At 44.0% G+C, this 18,868-nt stretch overlaps 3 protein-coding genes and 1 long non-coding RNA gene across 4 annotated transcripts; 2 read left to right on the top strand and 2 right to left on the bottom strand.

Moving 5' to 3' along the window:
• The first annotated feature begins 5,816 nt into the window (after positions 1-5,816).
• LOC139066191 (spectrin alpha chain, non-erythrocytic 1-like) lies at positions 5,817-8,335 on the top strand. Its single transcript, XM_070548383.1, has 5 exons — positions 5,817-6,101; positions 7,548-7,670; positions 7,741-7,958; positions 8,043-8,147; positions 8,231-8,335. Exons 2-4 carry the CDS (start codon positions 7,661-7,663, stop codon positions 8,076-8,078), a joined length of 264 nt encoding a protein of 87 aa, XP_070404484.1. The 5' UTR covers positions 5,817-6,101; positions 7,548-7,660; the 3' UTR covers positions 8,079-8,147; positions 8,231-8,335.
• LOC129159918 (uncharacterized) lies at positions 8,135-10,605 on the top strand. Its single transcript, XM_054737050.2, has 7 exons — positions 8,135-8,335; positions 8,411-8,443; positions 9,376-9,423; positions 9,536-9,627; positions 9,708-10,018; positions 10,113-10,319; positions 10,402-10,605. Exons 1-7 carry the CDS (start codon positions 8,303-8,305, stop codon positions 10,464-10,466), a joined length of 789 nt encoding a protein of 262 aa, XP_054593025.1. The 5' UTR covers positions 8,135-8,302; the 3' UTR covers positions 10,467-10,605.
• A 392-nt stretch (positions 10,606-10,997) lies between these two features.
• Positions 10,998-12,863, bottom strand: LOC139066201 (uncharacterized). Its single transcript, XR_011519147.1, has 3 exons — positions 12,241-12,863; positions 11,274-11,337; positions 10,998-11,187 (listed from the first exon to the last, which is right to left on the bottom strand). It is a non-coding gene; the product is annotated as an uncharacterized lncRNA (long non-coding RNA).
• Positions 12,864-16,617: 3,754 nt separating this feature from the next.
• On the bottom strand, positions 16,618-18,317 carry LOC129159913 (trace amine-associated receptor 13c-like). The gene is made up of 2 exons (XM_070548389.1): positions 18,043-18,317; positions 16,618-17,925 (listed from the first exon to the last, which is right to left on the bottom strand). Exons 1-2 carry the CDS (start codon positions 18,213-18,215, stop codon positions 17,109-17,111), a joined length of 990 nt encoding a protein of 329 aa, XP_070404490.1. The 5' UTR covers positions 18,216-18,317; the 3' UTR covers positions 16,618-17,108.
• Between the last annotated feature and the right edge of the window lie 551 nt (positions 18,318-18,868).

The following is an 18,868-nucleotide window of genomic DNA, read 5'->3' as shown; positions in this document are numbered from 1 at the left end:
CATCACAAGACAAACATGAATTAACATCAGAGACAGCTCTTATATCAGGGGGAGGTTCACCCCTTTCTTGGTCCCAAAACGAACCGGTCGTAGGCATTTCGGTGGGTGCAGCGTCAGAATCGATTGGGTCATTAAGCGGTTTGAATCTGGTGTTATGAACCCACAGGGAAACAAGTTTGAAATTACCTGTGGGCCCCGTTCGGAACTGGGTCGAAGCGGATGGTTTAGTCGTTAGATCAGAACCTGATTTTACCTGTTGAAGGTTGTTTATCAGCTTATCAGAGGCGACGTTCTCGCGATCAGAAATAGGAGCGAACTGGAGATGAGGAGACGAGGCTCGCAGATCAGGAGGAGGCTTTCCACCCCCCCTTTTGTTTCTCAAACTTATGCCGTGTCTGTGAGACAGGAAAATCAGAAAAAACAACAGTTCTTAGGCTCTGAAGAGCCTGCTCACCAAGAAGATGCACATCGCCACCTGGATCATGCTGGAAGAGCAGGTGTTCAGATGTCCAAAGACCTGGAGGTTTTGGAAGTGGAGGTTCTGAAAAGGATTCAGGCAAGATTGTTTGCATTACAGGTGTCAAAGCAAACCCAGCCATGTGTAGAATCAGACACAGACATGTTGCTAGCGAAAGGAACATGGTCTGTCCTGAAAACTGAAGCCAAGAATACTTTCGGCCCAAGAATGATGGAGGATCCCACATGGGAACAGAAATACCAGGTTCAACCAGAGAAGTTACAGACTGACTAGAGCCCTCCCCCTTAGGTGTATCACCCATCCCCGGGTCGGAGGTCAACGTCGCCAGCTGAAGTGCTGTAAGGTCAGTGTCGATTCCCGCAGAAGACTCGGTGCCACTCAGTACCCCCCCCCCCCCCCCCCTTTGTCAGGCGGGGCCCTGAGCCGAGCGTCGCTGCACGCACCTACCCCTCCCGGGCTAGGTGGTGATCCCGAGCCCGCGAGTGTGGTGCCCGCAGCAACCACCGAGGCCCTCTCAATATCATCACTGACCTTAGGGCTACTGGGAACCGCAGGTTTCTCTGCGCCGTCGTGGTCACCTGAAAGAGAAATTACAGGAAAGAGAGCACATAGGCCAGAGACAGCGTCACACTCCTGTGAAAGAAGAAGAGGATAGGCCTCCGTGTCAGCAGAGGTCACGAACTGAGAACTGACAAGGTCATTCACAGAAAGGTCAAGAAGTCCGGGCACAAACCCTTCAAATGATACTATGGGCAAGTCTGGAGGCCACAAGTGTTTCACGGTGTCTGATGTTTCCTCCTTGCCCCGAGAAACAAGCAGGGTTGTGCATTATGCGGACTGATCATTGAGGCAGACCTCTGGCTGAAGCGGTCTGTCACAGCTGAAAGACTTCACATCCATGCCGGAGAGGTAGTAATCACCTGACATGGTGGAAAGAGAAAAACCATCAAGAACTACAGGTTTTAGCACAAGCTGTTTGTCAGTATGGTCAACCGTAGGTTCAAGAGATTCATCTAGAGTTAAATCAGCAGAGATAGTGTCGTTAATTTCAAACCATGATGTGATTTGCGGGGTTATGACCCCCCCCCCCCCCCCCCCCTAACAAAGAAAGACAAATGAGAACGAACATTGTGACTGATACCATCGAAATGCATGAGCTCACGTCAGGAAGTGCGTAGCAGAACAACTTCTGACCCAGTTTAACTGGCACCACAACTCCTTCACCCGTAACCTGTCCTGGGCAGTGGTGCTCCAAGAACAGTAATCGTACCGCATCAGACCGGCGTCCGACTAACGCGGATGAGCCGATATCCAGCCCGACAGGAACAGGTGATTCCGGCAGCCGGTGAACAGTCTCCTTTGTCTGGGTGCGTTCTGGAAGCAGATCGTTAGACAACTTTACATCAGGTACTACAGTACAATCAAGTTTACGTCGTGTCATGTGCGGTTTATTTTGGAATTCCGTCACGTCACAACGCTTTATGGAGCGCTGAGTCGTTTCCTCAGCCTGCCGAGCCGCAGATGTTTGGTCCATCACCCCTATCATACAGAGCAAATCCGTTATTTCGTCGTCTGAGCCCAATGTAAACACACCGGTACAGCCTCTTAATTTATCTCAAAATTTATGAATGACCGTGGTGTTAAATTTTTACGGCACAGGAGAAATAGTTTCGCTGAACAGAGAACCGAATGGAACACAAAAACACCCACAAGATAGGGAACCGGTTGACGGAGGCCTGAAGCCTGCTTTCTCAACCTGGACCCGAAAGATAGAGCACAACTAAGCGGTTATGCTGTTTGTTCGGATAAACTTCGCGTTTTCCTCCGAGGGAAGGCTTAAAATTCTCTGCAGACAGCCTTCATTTTACGGCAACAACGGAAATCGTGCACAGATTTCACATGCTGAATTACGCCGATTTGAGGACACATTGTAGTGTCAGGCTAAGCAACTTAGCGGGGCTCACCAGCTGAAATGAGCGTTTAACCAGCTCCTAGAACTGGCGGTCGAATAACCACTTCCGTGAACAGTGGAGTTATTCACTGATTTAGTGAACGTAGCACGCTACGAGCTCTTCCGTGCACCTTGAAATGCAGCGTTAGCCGCTGACGAAGGGTTAACGGGTGTGTCGGTTAACTGCTGATCAAACAGATTACCGGAGAACGGGCGTCTGGTGTCGCTCCGTTCAGACATATAAAAATACACAGCTTTCACGGCGCTCAAAAGGTTTTTCCGAGAACTCAGAGATTCAGTTTTACTTCCTGGCGAAGGTGAAGTCTTTAAGCTAAGCGGCCAGCGGTTAGCTCGTTACAGCGACAGTGCGGAAAGGAAGGTTTCCGTTCTGTAGAGTTCAGAGACGCGATGTCTCAACACAGCGGACAACATACAGTTAGACACAACTCACCCATTCACTCACCGACGGACGAGGATGGAAACTCACAGGATCTGTGGATTTGGTGCTTAATTTTAGATTGGAAATTTCACCGTAATATCCTTCCCCGGACGTCTCCAGAGGAACGATTTTAGTGTGAAATAACTTCCGGTTTTTCAAAATAAGACATCAAAGTAAAACACAGAGAAAACAATTAATTTTGTTAAAAATTAGCTCGTTGATGGATTAGGATGGATATATCGCAGATATAGAAGTCGGGCTGGCTCGCCAAATATGTAGCGTAACGGTTCTTGGCTCTTTTATGAAAGATGAACCATTCTACATAATAATCTGGAATATTAATTTTAACAAATTAATAACCAAATGTTATAGAGATAAGAAGACTCAAAGGTTGTTTTCATTGATAAACTGACGATCATATCCATTTGTCTGTGTTTCACTTCAATGAAAAGGCAAGTTTAAATTTTAAGAGATTCATTTCTTCAATTTAAACTAACGATTTGAAATGACAATCACAGGAAAAACGATCAACATTGGCAACCTTTTTGGACAATCTTTAACAGTTGATATTTTAAGCAGGGCCGTTGCTAGCTATTTTGGTGCCCTAAGCACAAAGGCTTCGTGGTGCCCCCCCACCCCCACCCACCCTGCAGAAAAAACAACACAATAACACAGTATGTGCAAGCGCTTCGCCTTAAATGATCTTTAATTCTCTTGTATGCACAAACTGATTATTATTTACAAAAAGTAGGACTGATATTTACATAATATAACATACTCAACACAGGAACTTCATATTGTTATTATTTAGAACTATGTAACAGATCCAAACAACACAAGCACCGGTTGTGGCACACGTGTTTCTCTAATGTAATTTTCAGATTCTTTTTCAGATCCAGGACTCACTCTGCCTTCAGAAGTGCTGGCTGTGGGCTGTGCTCGGTCTGTAGGTGTGCTTTACTTTGTAATTCCTGGTCAGGGCTGGGTGATGTTGTAGAAGGTTCAGACGTGATGGCTCTTGAACTGCTGGTGGATGGCTGATCTGAACTTTTGGCTTTAGCTCCGCCTTGAATGTACTTGTTCACTGAGCCTGCATTCAGACACAAAAAGATAATTTGTCATATTCATTCTATAATAAGATAAAAGTTTTAAACCATGGTAAAAAAAAACTGCAATAGATTATTTATAGGTTTATATTATAAATCACTGGCATGTGACATGACTAAATTCAAAACTATTTAACCTTTATTAAGGACTAGAGAGGCACAATGTACACATTTTATACACAACTAGAAAATCCTGAATATGAAGGGAGGAGGTTAGCATAATGGACTTTTTTCTTCAAATTATACCATCAGCAGCTGAAGTTCCTCTTGGCCCGTAAATGTTTATGAAATATAAATCAACATAGAGCAAATACCTAGTTTGAAAATAGGTTTGTCTAATTTTTCATATTAACTCTCAGTTATATAGCCTATAGACCACATGGGCTATTTAATAATGATATAAATCATCTCCATAGTTAACTCATGATTAATCACAAACAGCCGCTTATTTAAAAACCTGTTTCTCGGGGCAAGGTGGAAACCTGTTGGCGGTCATTCGGATGCAGCTGCACAGGTTAGTGTTATTGGGGTATTTCGTGAGCTTTGTGTGGGTGCCTGACCATGTAGGGGTGGTGGGCAACGAGGAGGCAGACGCTGCTGCGAAGGATGTGCTGCGGCATCAGAACGTAGACATGAGGGTGGGGTTGGGTCTACCGGAGTGTCTCTCTGAGATTGGTCGAGTGGCTCTAAATATGTGGCAGGCCTCCTGAGATGCGGGGTTGGCTGGGCGGACGTATTACAGGCTGTGGCGTCGTGTAGGAGTCCGTGGGCTGACCCTTGAGTGTGGGAGGAGGGATTCTGTGGTTTTGACACGCCTGAGGTTGGGACATAGCTGCCTTAGGGGAGGTTTGTTTTTGGTAGGTCGACATCCGGATGGCTGTTTTACTTGTGGGGAGCGGGAAATGGTTGCTCATGTCCTACTGTCCTACTGTCGTCTCTACGTGGTTGAGCGGCGGGCCCTGTTTGGCTTCCTGGGGACTGTTGGTGTGACTGTGTTTGGCCTGCTTTTTTTGTTGGGGTTGGAAGATCAAAGTGTTGAGGGGGCGCTTTTGGATTTTCTTCAAAAGGTTGGCGTGAACGGGATGTTGTAAATCTTGGACTATTGGCCATCGTTGCTGAGGCAGCAATACGCCTTGAAGGTGTCTTGCCTGTGGTATCTCCCATTTGAAGAAGAACACCTTGCCAGATGATCACTCAACATTTTCATTTCTAGCCCTTCATAAACTGATGGTCTAGTGCATAGTGTTACTACTTCTTTACATGTGGCATTAACCCTAACCCTAAAAAAGAAGGTAATTAAGCACAGGTAGTTGGCTTTCTGGTTTAATTCTGATCTATGTACTATAAAACAAAACTATAGAAAATTGGAGAGAACATGGTGCTCTACTTACTGGGAGGAGTCCTACTTCTCCTGGAAAAATATTCTTGTGCTTTATAAAAATAAGATTCGACAAGCTAGAACCACATATTTTTGATCGCCAATTGAGGAGAATGAGAATAATCCTAAATTTATTTTCAGTACAGTTGCCAAACTTACACAGAATCATAGCTCTGAACCATCCATTACGTTATCCTTCAGCAGCAACGACTTTATGGGATTTTTCCAAGCCCCCACAATGCCGCTCAGAAAATGGTCCCAACCCGGAAGTAAGAAAAATTGCAGTTCCACCCTCATCCGCTGGGGGCTGGTGCCAGAAGCGAGCAAATCCTCATTGACTCCCATGTTGAAAATGCTGATTTCACAGCAGAAATAAACATGTTTACAGCCTGGTGCCAAAACATGTTTTTTGTCTAAATTATCTAGTTTATACTCATGACAACTCTGAGGGGGGTGAATTTTTTTCTCACTCTTCTGTTTAAGTGTATTGAAAGCCTAAAATTCTGTATAATTAATGAGCATCCGACACACGTGACCGCCGCCTCAGACCCACGTGACCACAGAGCTAGCTCCGTGGAAAGGCCTCAGTACAGCCTCGGCCCCTCCTGGAAGCTGTTTCGGGATTTTGAGTCTCTGTGCTTGTGAATTCTGTTTTGGATAATATTGGTGCAATTGTTGGACAAAATGACTTGCAGTGGTATTAATTGCACTAATAGAGCGTCCAAGGAGTCTCCACTTCATTTTTTTCGGTAAGTTAAAATCTATATTCGTATTTTATGTCACTGCTGCCTTTAAACTAGCTGAGTTTACCGAAGTAGCTAGCTAACCATCAGTTTAACATGTAGCATTTACTGTTTAACCATGAAATTTAAATGTAAAATACGGTAAAATAATTAATAGGGCATATTTAGATCGGTAATATGGTAAAAGATCAAAATGGGTTGAAATATGACGGAGCGCTAAGAGGGAGACTTCTGTGTCCATTCTTCCACCCGGTAATCCCCAGCGGTCAGGCCGGGCAGCCTGACCGATCCGGCGCCTACTTGCTGCGCCTAGCTGCTGCGTGGTCTGACCGCTCGTGGAGTTTTTCATGTCTGACTTTAACCGCATCTAATACTGTATTATGGCGTGAGCGCAACAGCGACAACTTAATATCGATGTGTAAGCAGCCTGAGTGGTAGGGTGTTTTCATCTGAACCCTTAAAATCTCCAGCAGGCTTGGAGTGACACCTGTGTCCATTCTTCCATCCGGTAATCCCCAGCGGTCAGGCCAGGCAGCCTGACCGGTGCAGCGGCTAGTTTCTGCGCGGGCTGACCGCTCGTGGAGCTCTCAGAGACAGATCTGACCGGAGAAATACTGCAGCTCGGTGAGAAGTCTATAGGGCATACAGCGTTTCCCTTAAATCCCACCGCCACGCCGACAAGATCCCAAGTTTCTTTGTTTTTGTTGGCGCTGTTTACCGAAGAAGCAGCGGGAACTAATATGTTGTCGCTTGTGATCACAGCCGGCGGGTAGCAAGTATGTACAGTCTATGATTTTACCGCTCCCTCCTGCAGTCTTCCCCTATTAAAATTTAAAATGTGTAACTTCATGTATTGGGATGAATGACTGATATTCATGTTAAACTCAAACGTTAGGCATTTAGGGGGAAAAAACAAAATAATAAACATTATACAGATGTCAAATAAATCAAACTGTAATTAAACAATATATTTTCAAAGTCTCGATTCTGGATAAAATCCAACAACATATGCTTTATAAATAAACACTACACATGGCTTTTACACACACACACACACACACACACGTTACATTGTGATTTCTTAGTAAATATTCTATTTGGCGAGAGATAAATTTTATTGTATTTATCCTAGTGAATCTATAATTAAACGGGTAAACTAGCAGTAGTACATCCAACATCAAAGAAAGTAAAATGTTATTATCAGGAGAGGGAGAATGATTAAGTGGTTAGCAGCAGTGTGCTAGATGATGGCCCCCTCCATGAGGCCACCACAGCTCAGCAGAACATCGTTGTAGCTTCTTCTGGGGAGGAAAACACTTAGAGAAAAAATAAAGTTAACAGCTGAAATAGCAGGAAATAATACAGTTAAAGAGCAGATTGTAGAAGAAAGAAACCCCTGGGTTAAACTGGTCTGTCTACTGCATAATGCTGAACTCTAACATGTGTCCTCAGGGAAGGACCTGATTGGTGTCCAGAACCTGCTGAAGAAGCACGAGGTTCTGCAGGCTGAGATCACAGGTCATGAACCTCGCATCAAGGCTGTCACCCAGAAAGGAGAGACCATAATGGAGGAAGGTAGAGCAGGTCTGGTCCTGACATGTTTCTGAGGTGTCTGCAGGTTCTGGCTCACTTTGTTTGGGTCCAGGTCACTTCGCTGGTTCAGAACCCTCGGCCCGTCAGAACATTCTTATCCACCACGTTCTAACACCAGACCTGTTAACCCGACAGCAACAAGTGGCTCCAACTGACGATGAGACCGGGAAGGAGCTGGTTCTGGCTCTGTACGACTACCAGGAGAAGAGTCCTGGAGAGGTCACCATGAAGAAGGGCGACATCCTCACGCTGCTCAACAGCACCAACAAGGTTCGTGTGCCCTTCACAGCCGAGGAACGACCTCCAGCTCAGAGCGAACATCTCCACACCTGCTTTGTGTTTGTGTGACTTTAGGTTGTTTTACTTGAACTCGCGTCTTTAGCTGAATGAGGATGGAGAGACGGGTCGGACCTGGAGCAGGTCGAGGTCTTGCAGAAGAAGTTTGACGACTTCCAGAAGGTCGGACTTTTCCTCCTCTCCGTCTTCCAGCAGCAGCTGTCAGATCAGCTCAGGTGATAATCAGCTGTGCTTTTGTCCTGCAGGACCTGAAGGCCAACGAGTCCCGCCTGAGGGACATCAACAAGGTGGCATCTGAACTGGAGTCAGAAGGTCTGATGGCTGAGGAGGCTCCTATGGTTCAGGCTCAGGTGAGCGTCACCTGTCTGCAGCAGCTGGTCCCTCTCACTTCCTGGTTTGTTAACTCTGCTCGTCTCTGTTTGTAGCAACAAGAACATCTGGGTTCTGCTCCTGGAAAGGTGCGTGTTGTCCTCCGCCTCCACCAGAACCAGACGTGGTGTTTTTGTTACCACTCATTTGTTTGTTTACAGGATGAAGCCGACTCTAACCCCGGCTTTCCACAGGAGCCTTCAGCAGCACGTTACTGCAGCAGCACGTCATAGCTGCTGATAGGAAGCGCTGTGGTCAACAGAACCTTTTCCACTGGAGCCGTCAGCAGCGCGAGTCGGCCGCGTCTCAGGAGCAGCATGTCGCGGCCTTTACGCGCCGGTTCTATTTTCTACGCGCGACGCCTCTGAAACGGGTCAAGTTCGACATTTTTGGGGAAGGAAAGACAGGAAATCGGACGCGGAAATTGAGAGAAGCTACCGAGATTTTCAGAATAAAGAACGTACTGCCTTCCGGTTGCTTTAATTTTAAAAAAAGTTACTAACTGAGCGGCCCCGTGAGAAGTTATCACCTAGCTAGCGGTCTCCTTTGTTTTTCAGGTCCGTATTGGCGATTATAAAATGGACAGAACATAAAACACAAACCATGTTGTAGTTTTCTCCTGCTTGTTGTTGTGTTTACTGACGAAGTCACTCGTGTGACTTCGTGCTCGGTCGGTGACAGCTGCTCCCCTGCTGCTTCGCGTCTCGTGGGAAGGGCCAAGCAGCAGCTTACGCGAGCAAGACGTGCTGCTGCAGTAACGTGCTGCTGACGGCTCCCGTGGAAACCCGGGGTAAGACGGCGTCACCCTAGAAGGTGAGTTCATTCAGCTGATCAGAGGTCACCTCTGATGGCCGCAGTCACGGCCGACCGTGCTGACATCACACAGGAATTCAGGTGACCCGGCAGGCACCAGGTGCTGGTGAAAGTGGGGACATGTCAGCTGGTTGCCATGGCTACAGTTATCTTTATGCATCTGTATGACTGCTGACTGGTGTGTGTTTCCTGTGACCTTTGACCTCAGACCGTACGGTTGGGCGTTCAGACGACGGCTAACTTTAATTCCATCAAGGTAAGAGGAAGCTCTTCCCTTCCTGTCTGAGCGATCCGTCTCCAGGTTTCCTTGTCCGGCGTCCAGCCCGCTGGCGTCCACCTTCATCTCACTGGGTTTGGTTTCTCTCCAGGAGCTGAACAACCGCTGGCGCTCGCTGCAACAGCTGGCTGAAGACCGGAGCAACATGCTGGGCAGCGCCCATGAGGTGCAGCGCTTCCACAGGTACCCCGCACACTTATGCGCCGCTTACGGGTCAGTAGAGTTTGGACCCACACTCAGACGGAGTTCTGATGTCTTCTCAGAGACGCTGATGAGACCAAAGAGTGGATCGAGGAGAAGAACCAGGCCCTGAACACAGACAACTACGGCCACGACCTGGCCAGCGTTCAGGCTCTGCAGCGTGAACATGAAGGCTTTGAGCATGACCTGGCAGCTCTGGGTGATAAGGTCCGCTTCCTGATCGGTACCAGGACCCGGGTTGTCTCTGGAGACACGTTCTTCATGGTTCTGGTGACTCCACCCCAGCCGTTCCTGATCAGCAATCAGCGGGGTGCTTTCCTATTTAAGGTGGATGGAGGACACAAGTTGACGCCAGAAGATTGCCTCAGTTTTGGTAGTAACCAGCCACTCGTGTTACCTCTAGTGTTCCTAGGATTAATGTTATTTCGTAGTGTTTTTGCTCTTATATTGGATTTACCATTCTTCAGGATTCCTGTCGACCTCATTGGATACTGACCTCTACTCCAGGATTTGGATATTCAACACACGGACCTTATCACCAGCCTCCATAACCCACCTCTCATCTCACCCAGTGCCCCATCCACCAGGACGCCCCGCTTCTCTCCACCTCTGCTCCCTCTCCTGCGCTTCCTCTCTACCTCTCTCTCCTCCAGCCAACACATACACCCACCACAGTAAGTCTGCTGAACACCTCTGCCTGCCTACAATGGATTTTGAAACCAGAACCTAAGCTCACCTGTGTTCTCCCTCCTCCAGACGCTGAGCTGTTGTTGCAGTTCCAACCACAGACTTATCTGTGCACCTTAAGTTCCTCCTTATAAATCATTTTTTCCATCAGTTTTTGGTCAGTGTTGTATTCTGCATGTCTTGGGTTAAGTACCTTCCTCCAAACATGACACTCCTCTTCAAAGAGCAAATCTGTTCAGCACATTCTGACAGACAGACCATCATTCTTCTGTCATGATGCTGTACAGGACATTTTTAGAGTTTTTCTTTTTAAAGATAAATAGGATTACATTTAAATAGCAATACTTTTACATTATCATTTTCCCACACTTCTGTATAACTGTATTTTGTTGTTTTTCAATAAAGAATGACAAATTATTTAAGTTTGGATTTGTTGCACAAATATCTGTAAAAAATATCTACAAAGCTAATGTTTACATAACAAGTATGATTGGGTTTTGCAATACGCCACTATTTTAGTAAGATTTTTAAACCAAGTAAAGTTAGTAAAGAACAAATTTCTATTGTCTGCTAAGAAACTGTTGGGATTTAAAATGGGCCTGTTGTACAAATAACTTGTAAATGATTATTCCTCACTTTTGTCTTAACCAAAGAAATTCCAGTAATTGAGCAAAAACATTTATTTTTAACACTACATTTTATAAAACAGGGCGCAAAGTGTCGGCACATGTATGTATGTATGTCGATGGTCCGCCCCAACCGAACCAGGAGACACAGACGTCAGGGAGGCCAAGGTTGTCTCTGCAGCTCTCTGGGCACCACGCCTCACTCAGCTGTCTCCAATGATCCAAATGGCTATGGAGAAAAAATAACAGGTTTGTCATAATTGTTTAAAGTACAAAACCATACATGAAGTGGTGAGACAGGTATGTGGAATTTACACTTGCTGCTTTGTGTAGCTGATGTTGGAGAGACACAGGCTGCCATGGTGACCTTTTAACAGATCTAAGAAAAAAATGAAAATTAAAAACTCCAAGACCTCATGTCATATTTACTAATCAACTATGGCTGATTTATTGTTTGGATCACAGTGAGTTACACTAATTCTAATATATTTTTATTTCTATTACACATACATACTTTTTAACTGTTATTTTCACATGACTGTTATCAGGCTCTCTTGTTCTGGTTCTCATGATAATTCCGTGTCTTCCAGTAAGTTATCTTGTGCTTACTTCATCTGTAGAATGTCTCTTTACTTTTGGTAAATTGTACTGAGTCCAGAATAAAGACTAGTTGGCTGTACAAGATACAAACAAGTATTACATTTTGGAAATATATGAAATGTATTTACGCTGCTAATTTAGCTCGAATACTAATAACTGCCATATTTTCCGGACTATAACTCGCACTTTTTTACATATTCTGGCTGGTCCTGCTACTTATACTCCAGAGCGACTTATATAACAAAATATGTAGGCTACACCGCGCTGCTGCGGGCCGACTCCAACCCACACAAGAATGAGTTCCCCTGTCCCGCTGGGAGGGTTTCAAACACCGCCAGCATCTGTTAGAGCCTGTGGCGGGGTGCTGAGGGCCGGCTCCAGCCCAGGAATGAGCTCTCCTCGCCGGCCGGGAGGGGTGGAAACACCGCCATCCTCTCCTCTGCTGGCTGTTGTTCATTCTGTTATGGTTACCGGTGCTTGTGTTGCAATGTGAAACGCTTGGTCTCAGATTTTGTAAGAAAGATAATAAAATGTCCCCCCAAAATACGACTTAAATATATGTTCTCTTCTTCATGATACATTTAATGGCTGGTGCGACTCAGGAGTGATAGCGCCGAAAAAAACTACTGAAAACTTGCTCAAAGCAAAATGTTTTCATTACGGAAATAAATTATAAACTTACCGATTTAAAACTTTTTTAATACTGGTACTTCTCACGAACAGGCGCAGAAAACCTCCACCTAAACTCCGTGTGAGGTTCAGGTCGATGGGTGTTCCAGTTAGCTCCGGTTGGGTTGAAGCTAGGTGGCTACATCCGTTAGCTCGGCTCCCACCTCCGCTTTAGCTTTGGGTTAGCCAGGGTTAGCTTCAGGTTAGCTCGTAGCTAGTTCGCCTGGGTGTCGTCACTCGAGCCCAGCCTTACAGCCACACCCTCAGCGCCTCCTCTCTTCCCTTTTATGGAATTGTCTGGGCTGGACGGAACCTGTGACACGGTCAAAATGGCGGTGGTGGCCACCTCCCATTATAGACAACAAACGTGTTATTGAAGCCAATGGAATCCGTTTGTCCAGTATATGTACAGTCTATGGATTTTTCACAAGTAAAATTAATTCTATCAGAAACAAAATCATTTGCGTCCTCTCTAATGCGATTTCTTCTTCCTCAGAACGTGAGGCAGCATCAGAGGTAACTGTAGAACCTCATCTGTGTTTGAACTGTTTTTATTCAGTTGAGCTTTCAGAGTTATCAAAAATAGTAACTTCATCTTAACATTCATCTTTATTTTAGATCCAATCCTAACCAACTTATTTAAAGATGCATTTCCTTTGGTTACTGCCCCCATTCTAGATATAATCAATCTATCCTTAGTGAATGCGTTTTAACAGCAGGATTTTTAGGTTACGATAATCAAACCTCTGCTTAAGAAACCTCTTGAATTATAGACCAATATCTAACCTTCCATTTTTATCCAAAGTCCTTGAGAAAATAGTGGTCAATCACATATGTGAGCATCTAAAAGTTAATGATCTATTTGAGGAATTTCAGTCCGGTATTTGAGAGTATTACCCCACTGAAAACCCATTAGTGAAAGTTACAAATGATATTTTCATGGCCTCAGACAAGAATGTTGCATCTGTTCTAGTCTTGTTAGATGGTTTAAATCCTACCTGTCTGACCGATTTCATTTTGTAATTTTACATGACATATCTTCATACTCTAGGGTTACTTGTGGAGAACCACAGGGTTCAGTGCTTGGACCAATTTTCTTTACTATTTATATATATGCTTACAAATGGTAGAATCATTGGGCCCGGGGCTCACCGGAGGCAGACTCGCTGCGCATGTTATGCCCACGATTTTGAGAAGTCAAGTAGTCACACAGGATGCGCTGCACCGCTAAGCGCTTCTTGGAAAGTCGCGCGAAAGTCATAACATCGGACAGGAAGTTACTCTATTGTCTATACGTGAGCAGACTCGCCGTTGTGTTTTGTGAGACTCAAATTCATTAAAATGGGCAAGTACGCTATTTAAAAGATTATTTTTAGATGAATAGTACTTTAAAGTTATCAAAACTGCAGGTGGGTTTGTGCCTGCTATTTGGTTTGTGCCAGCGGTTGGGTTTGTGCCGTAAAGCCATTCCGCATCGTAATGTCTTTTATGTAGATAAACTGATAGAACTGGCACCTATCTTCAACGCTTCGGCACAGCACTTCTAGGGATGCAGCGCAGCACTGTCCATGTGCCCACTCTCATTAAATATAATGGCTTCTATTTAAAATGAAAGCACATTTTAAGACTAGGCTTAAAACATTTTTATTTGATAGGGCCTATACTTAAAATCTGATGTTAGCCCAGATTTGGACAAGTGGGAGAGTAGAGGGACGTGTAGTGTACAGTCGGTAAAGACGGCTCTCCCTTGCACTGCCTCCAACATGCCTCCATCTAAAAGGCTAGGTTATCCAGAGTTGTCTCTGTAGTTATGTTGCTGTAGGCTTAGACTGCTGGAGGACATACTGACCACTTTCCACACTCAACTACTTCCGTTTACACTATGCATTTTAACTGCATTACTTCCTACCTACCTACCTGGTTACTCCACATACGTATTTCATGAACATTTTTTAAGTCAGAAGTACCCCTGAATAGGGCTGGGGGTAAACGATTATTTTTAAAACGATTATTCTGACGATTATTTTATCGAATAGTCGACTATTCTAATGACTATTTAGAAAATTAATCTAATGATTATTTTTCTATTGCACAATTAACAAAAACCAGAAAATCTCAAATAAATTCCTCAAAAAAATTGATAAATTGTTACTGTAAGAGAATAAACACTACAGGCCTTCATTTTGTATAACACTGCTTTTATTGTGTTGCGGTTGGTTATGTTCTGGTGACGTGTAGAACTTGGCAGTGCAGGCTGCTGCCTGAGAGGTGGTAGAAGATGGAGTGTCTCCATGCTGCTTTGTTTTGGTCACTTATGTGCGTGAGGCGAGTGGTCTTACGGGTTAAACCAAACTCAGGTGGTATTTTAAACTAAACCGAAAACCCACAACACTCTAAATGTAATAAAAAGGGAGATCTACACCACAAAAAAGATTAACTCTAAACCAAAACGTAACAGCTTATCCCAATGCAAGAAGCTGTTAGCGAAGATGCTAACAGTAGCTTTACCAACATTAAGTTCAAGTTACCAAGTTTAAATAAACCAAAAACACCCAGCAGCAACCAGACCAGCATGGAGGAGAGACTGCTACCACCAAAACAGCTCTCCTCATGTCTGAAAGAAGCTCCTTAATGAAGGGAGAAGCGCTCCCGGTGATTTTCTACATCTGCGATAGACACGAAGCAGCGCGTCTGACCCCGGAAGTTGTTGTCCATTGCCGGGAGACGAAGGGGCAAAACAGGAAAATAATCTAGTAGAGGACGGACGTTGTTCCGGGTCTTCGGTATTTGGCGGAGATGTTAGTGAAGGGGGAGAAGAGGGCGAACTACAGTAAAAACAGGCAGATTCCTCCTCTATTTACAAACTCCTGGGGATGCAACAATTGGGCGCGGTGCGTCGACTTCCGGATCCGACGTCGACAAATTTTTAGAATCGAGCCGTCGACTTCGTCGAGGCTTCGCTACAGCCCTACCCCTGAAAGACTTACTTCTTTGTCCTTCTTTTAAAAGTTATTTTGAGCCTGAGAAAGTAAACTTAATTTTTTCTCTAAGTGTTTTTTTCCCCAAATAAAGCTACAATGGTGTTCTGCTGAGCTGTGGTAGCCTCATTGTTGGGTCACTGATTCAGTGCTATATAATTAAACTTGAATTGAATTGAAGGCTCTGGGGGTGGAATTGGGGTACTCTGGTAGAATGGGGTACCAGGCACTCTGATACAGGCTGTTAGGTCCCTGTATGACTGGTATCAGAGCTTGGTCCACATTGCCGGCAGTAAGTCGGGCTCATTCCCAGTGAGAGTTGGACTCTGCCAAGGCTGCCCTTTGTCACCGATTCTGTTCATAACTTATGGACAGGATTTCTAGGCGCAGCAAAGGAGTTGAGGGCATTCTATTTGATGGCCAGAGGATCGGGTCTCTGCTTTTTGCAGGTGATATGGACTGTTGGCTTCATCAAAACATGATCTTCGGCTTTTATTGGAGCGGTTCACAGCCGAGTGTGAAGCAGCTGGGATGAGAATCAGCTCCTCTAAATCTGAGACCACGGTTTTGAATTGGAAAAGGGGATGAGGTCCTGCCCAAGTGGAGGAGTTTACTTGGGGGTTTTAAATGTATGCGAGTTTTAAACATGCCTTCTAGTGAGTTAAAACCTTTAACAACGTTTTAACCAGGTGTTTTTAATGTTGATAATTGGTCTTTTAAACGTAAACATTATAGTCCTGTTTTCATTTGGCATTTATTTTACTAATGCTCACGATCTGTTTGTTCTCTTGTTTTTAGAACCTTTTATGACAAATCAAACAAATTTTTATTTCCACTGCCCTGTTTCTTGTAACCCCCATCCTTCACACATTTTACATCAGAGTCGGGGTTTAACACAGCTAAAAACATTTAAAAGAAGTTTAGTTGGCAGGGTGTCCAGACAGCAGGTAGATGAATTTAAGATCTTTATTATGTCCCCCAGTGTTTTAGCAGTAATCACACTGAAAACTGGCCACAAACCTGTGTTGCTGCAGCTGTGGTCTGATTGTGCATGTTGACATGGAGGAATGAATGGTCGATCTGATGTTAATGATTTTCTCATAGTAGAACAGGTCTTGGGTCATAAAATGGAATAATATATTTTATTAATGAAGAACTTTAGAGATTTTGTAAAAAGACAAGGTTAAACAGACAGATTATGCAACAATAAAACATAAACTGTAAAACAGAGTTTTAATGGTGGAGAGGTCAGAGCAGTTGTGGAGAGGTTGTGGGAGTGAGTTCTAGAGGGTGGAGACAGCCATGGAGAAAGCTGAGTCTCCACAAGTTCAGAGCTTGGTCCTGTTGGAGAGGGAGGGAAGGCAGAGGGATGGGGCATGGTGGTGGAGCGGGTTAGAGAGGTAGGAGGGCTCCCGGTTATGGAGGACTTTGAATGTAATGCACTGTGGGAGAGGAAGTCGATGGAGGTGATGTGGTCACTGGTTAGGAGACAGGAAGGACAATTCTAGATGTCTTGTAGTTTGGTGAGGGCTTTGGATGGGATACCATATAGATGCTATTGCTGTAGTTGATTTATAATGTGATGAATACACGAATAAGGGTTTCAGGGACAGAGAAAAAAAGGGAAGATCAAAGTCTAACAAAATACAATCCAATAACATGGCTAAAAGATCCTGGAATACCTGCACCACCAATACAACTTTTCGTCCTCCATCACCACAATCTTCCCCCTTCACAATTCTGTATGCCCCCTCAAATATGCCAGCCTAGAACCGGCCCTGCTCTCTACATACATTTATGTTTATAATGTAGGAAATGAAGACAATTTTTTCTCCTTCACTGGACTTTAGATTTTAGAATTGTAAACTGGTCAGGAGGTTGTACGTCCCTCAGTCCACAGTATCTACAGTATGTTGGCCTCACAGGAGCCGGGCTTCAGGATCTGTAAAGTTACAATATGTTTAACAGCTTTTCTGAACCAGGGATAAAACATGGCATAGATCATAGGGTTTAGGCAGGAGTTAAGACACATGAGAAGGAACAAGAATGATACAAATGTTGTAGTTGTAAAACTATCTATAAAATAAAAGCAGCAGTAATATGGACAGAAACACATCAGATACACAACAACAAGAACACCCAGTGTTCTGGCTGCTTTTTGCTCTGATTTCTTTGTTTGTTGTTGCACTGAAAGCTGAAGGGTGACACTTCTATTGTGAGAGTACATGGCACGAGCCTGAGTCACAGCCACCACAAATACTCTCATATACAGAACTATGATGACTGTAACTGGAAATAAAAATGTTATAAACAGATCAAAAGTTCCTGCAATATAATCAACAGATATTGTACATTCTCCAATGCAGGAATTACTCCTGCCTGGCTGAATCAGCTCATCTTTTAAGAAGCAAGTTACATAGAAAGCAGCACAGCTCCAACAAAGACAAACACAGAATTTCATTCTTGGTAAGGTTATTCTGGTGGGATAATGCAGAGCGTAACAAATAGCCACATAGCGATCAGCTGATATAAGAACAATGGTTCCAGTCGAAGCACCGAGAGAAACACAGGCAAAATAATAGTAAAATAAACATGTGATATTACCGAGAATCCAGCATTTTGTCTTTCTAAAGATTTCAAATGGAATGATTAAAATGCCAACAAGGAAATCTGACACAGCCAGAGAGAGGATGAGGATGTTAGAAGGTTTCTGGAGCTTCCTACAAAGAAACAGAGAAAGTCAGTCAGTGAGGTTAAAATAACTTACGCAGCGTAGAATCACATTCTGATCCGATAAAAATATTGATAAATGTGATGTTTTTCTTTTTAATATCTGCCTGAAATAGGAGACTGAGATTATGATGAGGAGGTTTAGAACTGCTGTGATCAGAGAGAAGAAGGACAAAACGATGTTCAGGAGGACAGCTTCAGACCAGTGAGGTGTTGGCCTCCTGCAGGACCTGTTGAGTTGTGGAAAACAGAACTCAACTCCAATCTGGATCTCCATCATCAGACGGATACTGCTGTCTGAGCAGAACCCTGTCACACAGATAATTTATACTTTATTTTAGTTACACAATTCTAATTTGATCTGAGCACTAACATTACTCTTCCCTTGTGGCCAAAAACATCAAGGCAACAAAAACAGGCAAACATCAGATGATGTTAGACAGGAGTCTCCATGGACTAGTAGAGGCTCGTCCGTAGAGGGCTTTAGGACACCATCCTCACTTACTTGAAAAAATAAAAAAGTTAAAAACTCAAAAGTTATTTATATATTTTAGGGATCTCCAACCTTTTTTGGCGTGTGAGCTACTTTTACACAATGAAAGTACTATTAGTTCACATAGATACTTTCCATATGTGAATAAGCTTATTTTAAAAATGCTATGTTACTATATTAACATGCATTGCATTCACAAGTTGATTTCTCTTTATCATCAATATTATTAAAAAAATGTTTTAAAAATGATTAAAAAGTTCAAGGAAAATAGTGACATTCTTAAAATTAAACAAAGCATTTTTTAACTAGTCAGATAATGAAATGCAAATCTATTAGCGATAGCGATCGTTGTCGGTGGTGTTGTTAAGGCGCCTGAAATCACTACAAGGGCGCCATCCACCATCAGCCTTGGGAACCATGTGTAACGGCGACACCCAAGG

Source organism: Nothobranchius furzeri, chromosome 2 (genome assembly GCF_043380555.1).
Source record: "Nothobranchius furzeri strain GRZ-AD chromosome 2, NfurGRZ-RIMD1, whole genome shotgun sequence".
In the NCBI taxonomy this organism is placed as follows: Eukaryota; Metazoa; Chordata; class Actinopteri; order Cyprinodontiformes; family Nothobranchiidae; genus Nothobranchius; species Nothobranchius furzeri.
Note: the sequence above shows the minus strand (reverse complement) of the source record. Positions and strands in the feature narration are given on the sequence as shown.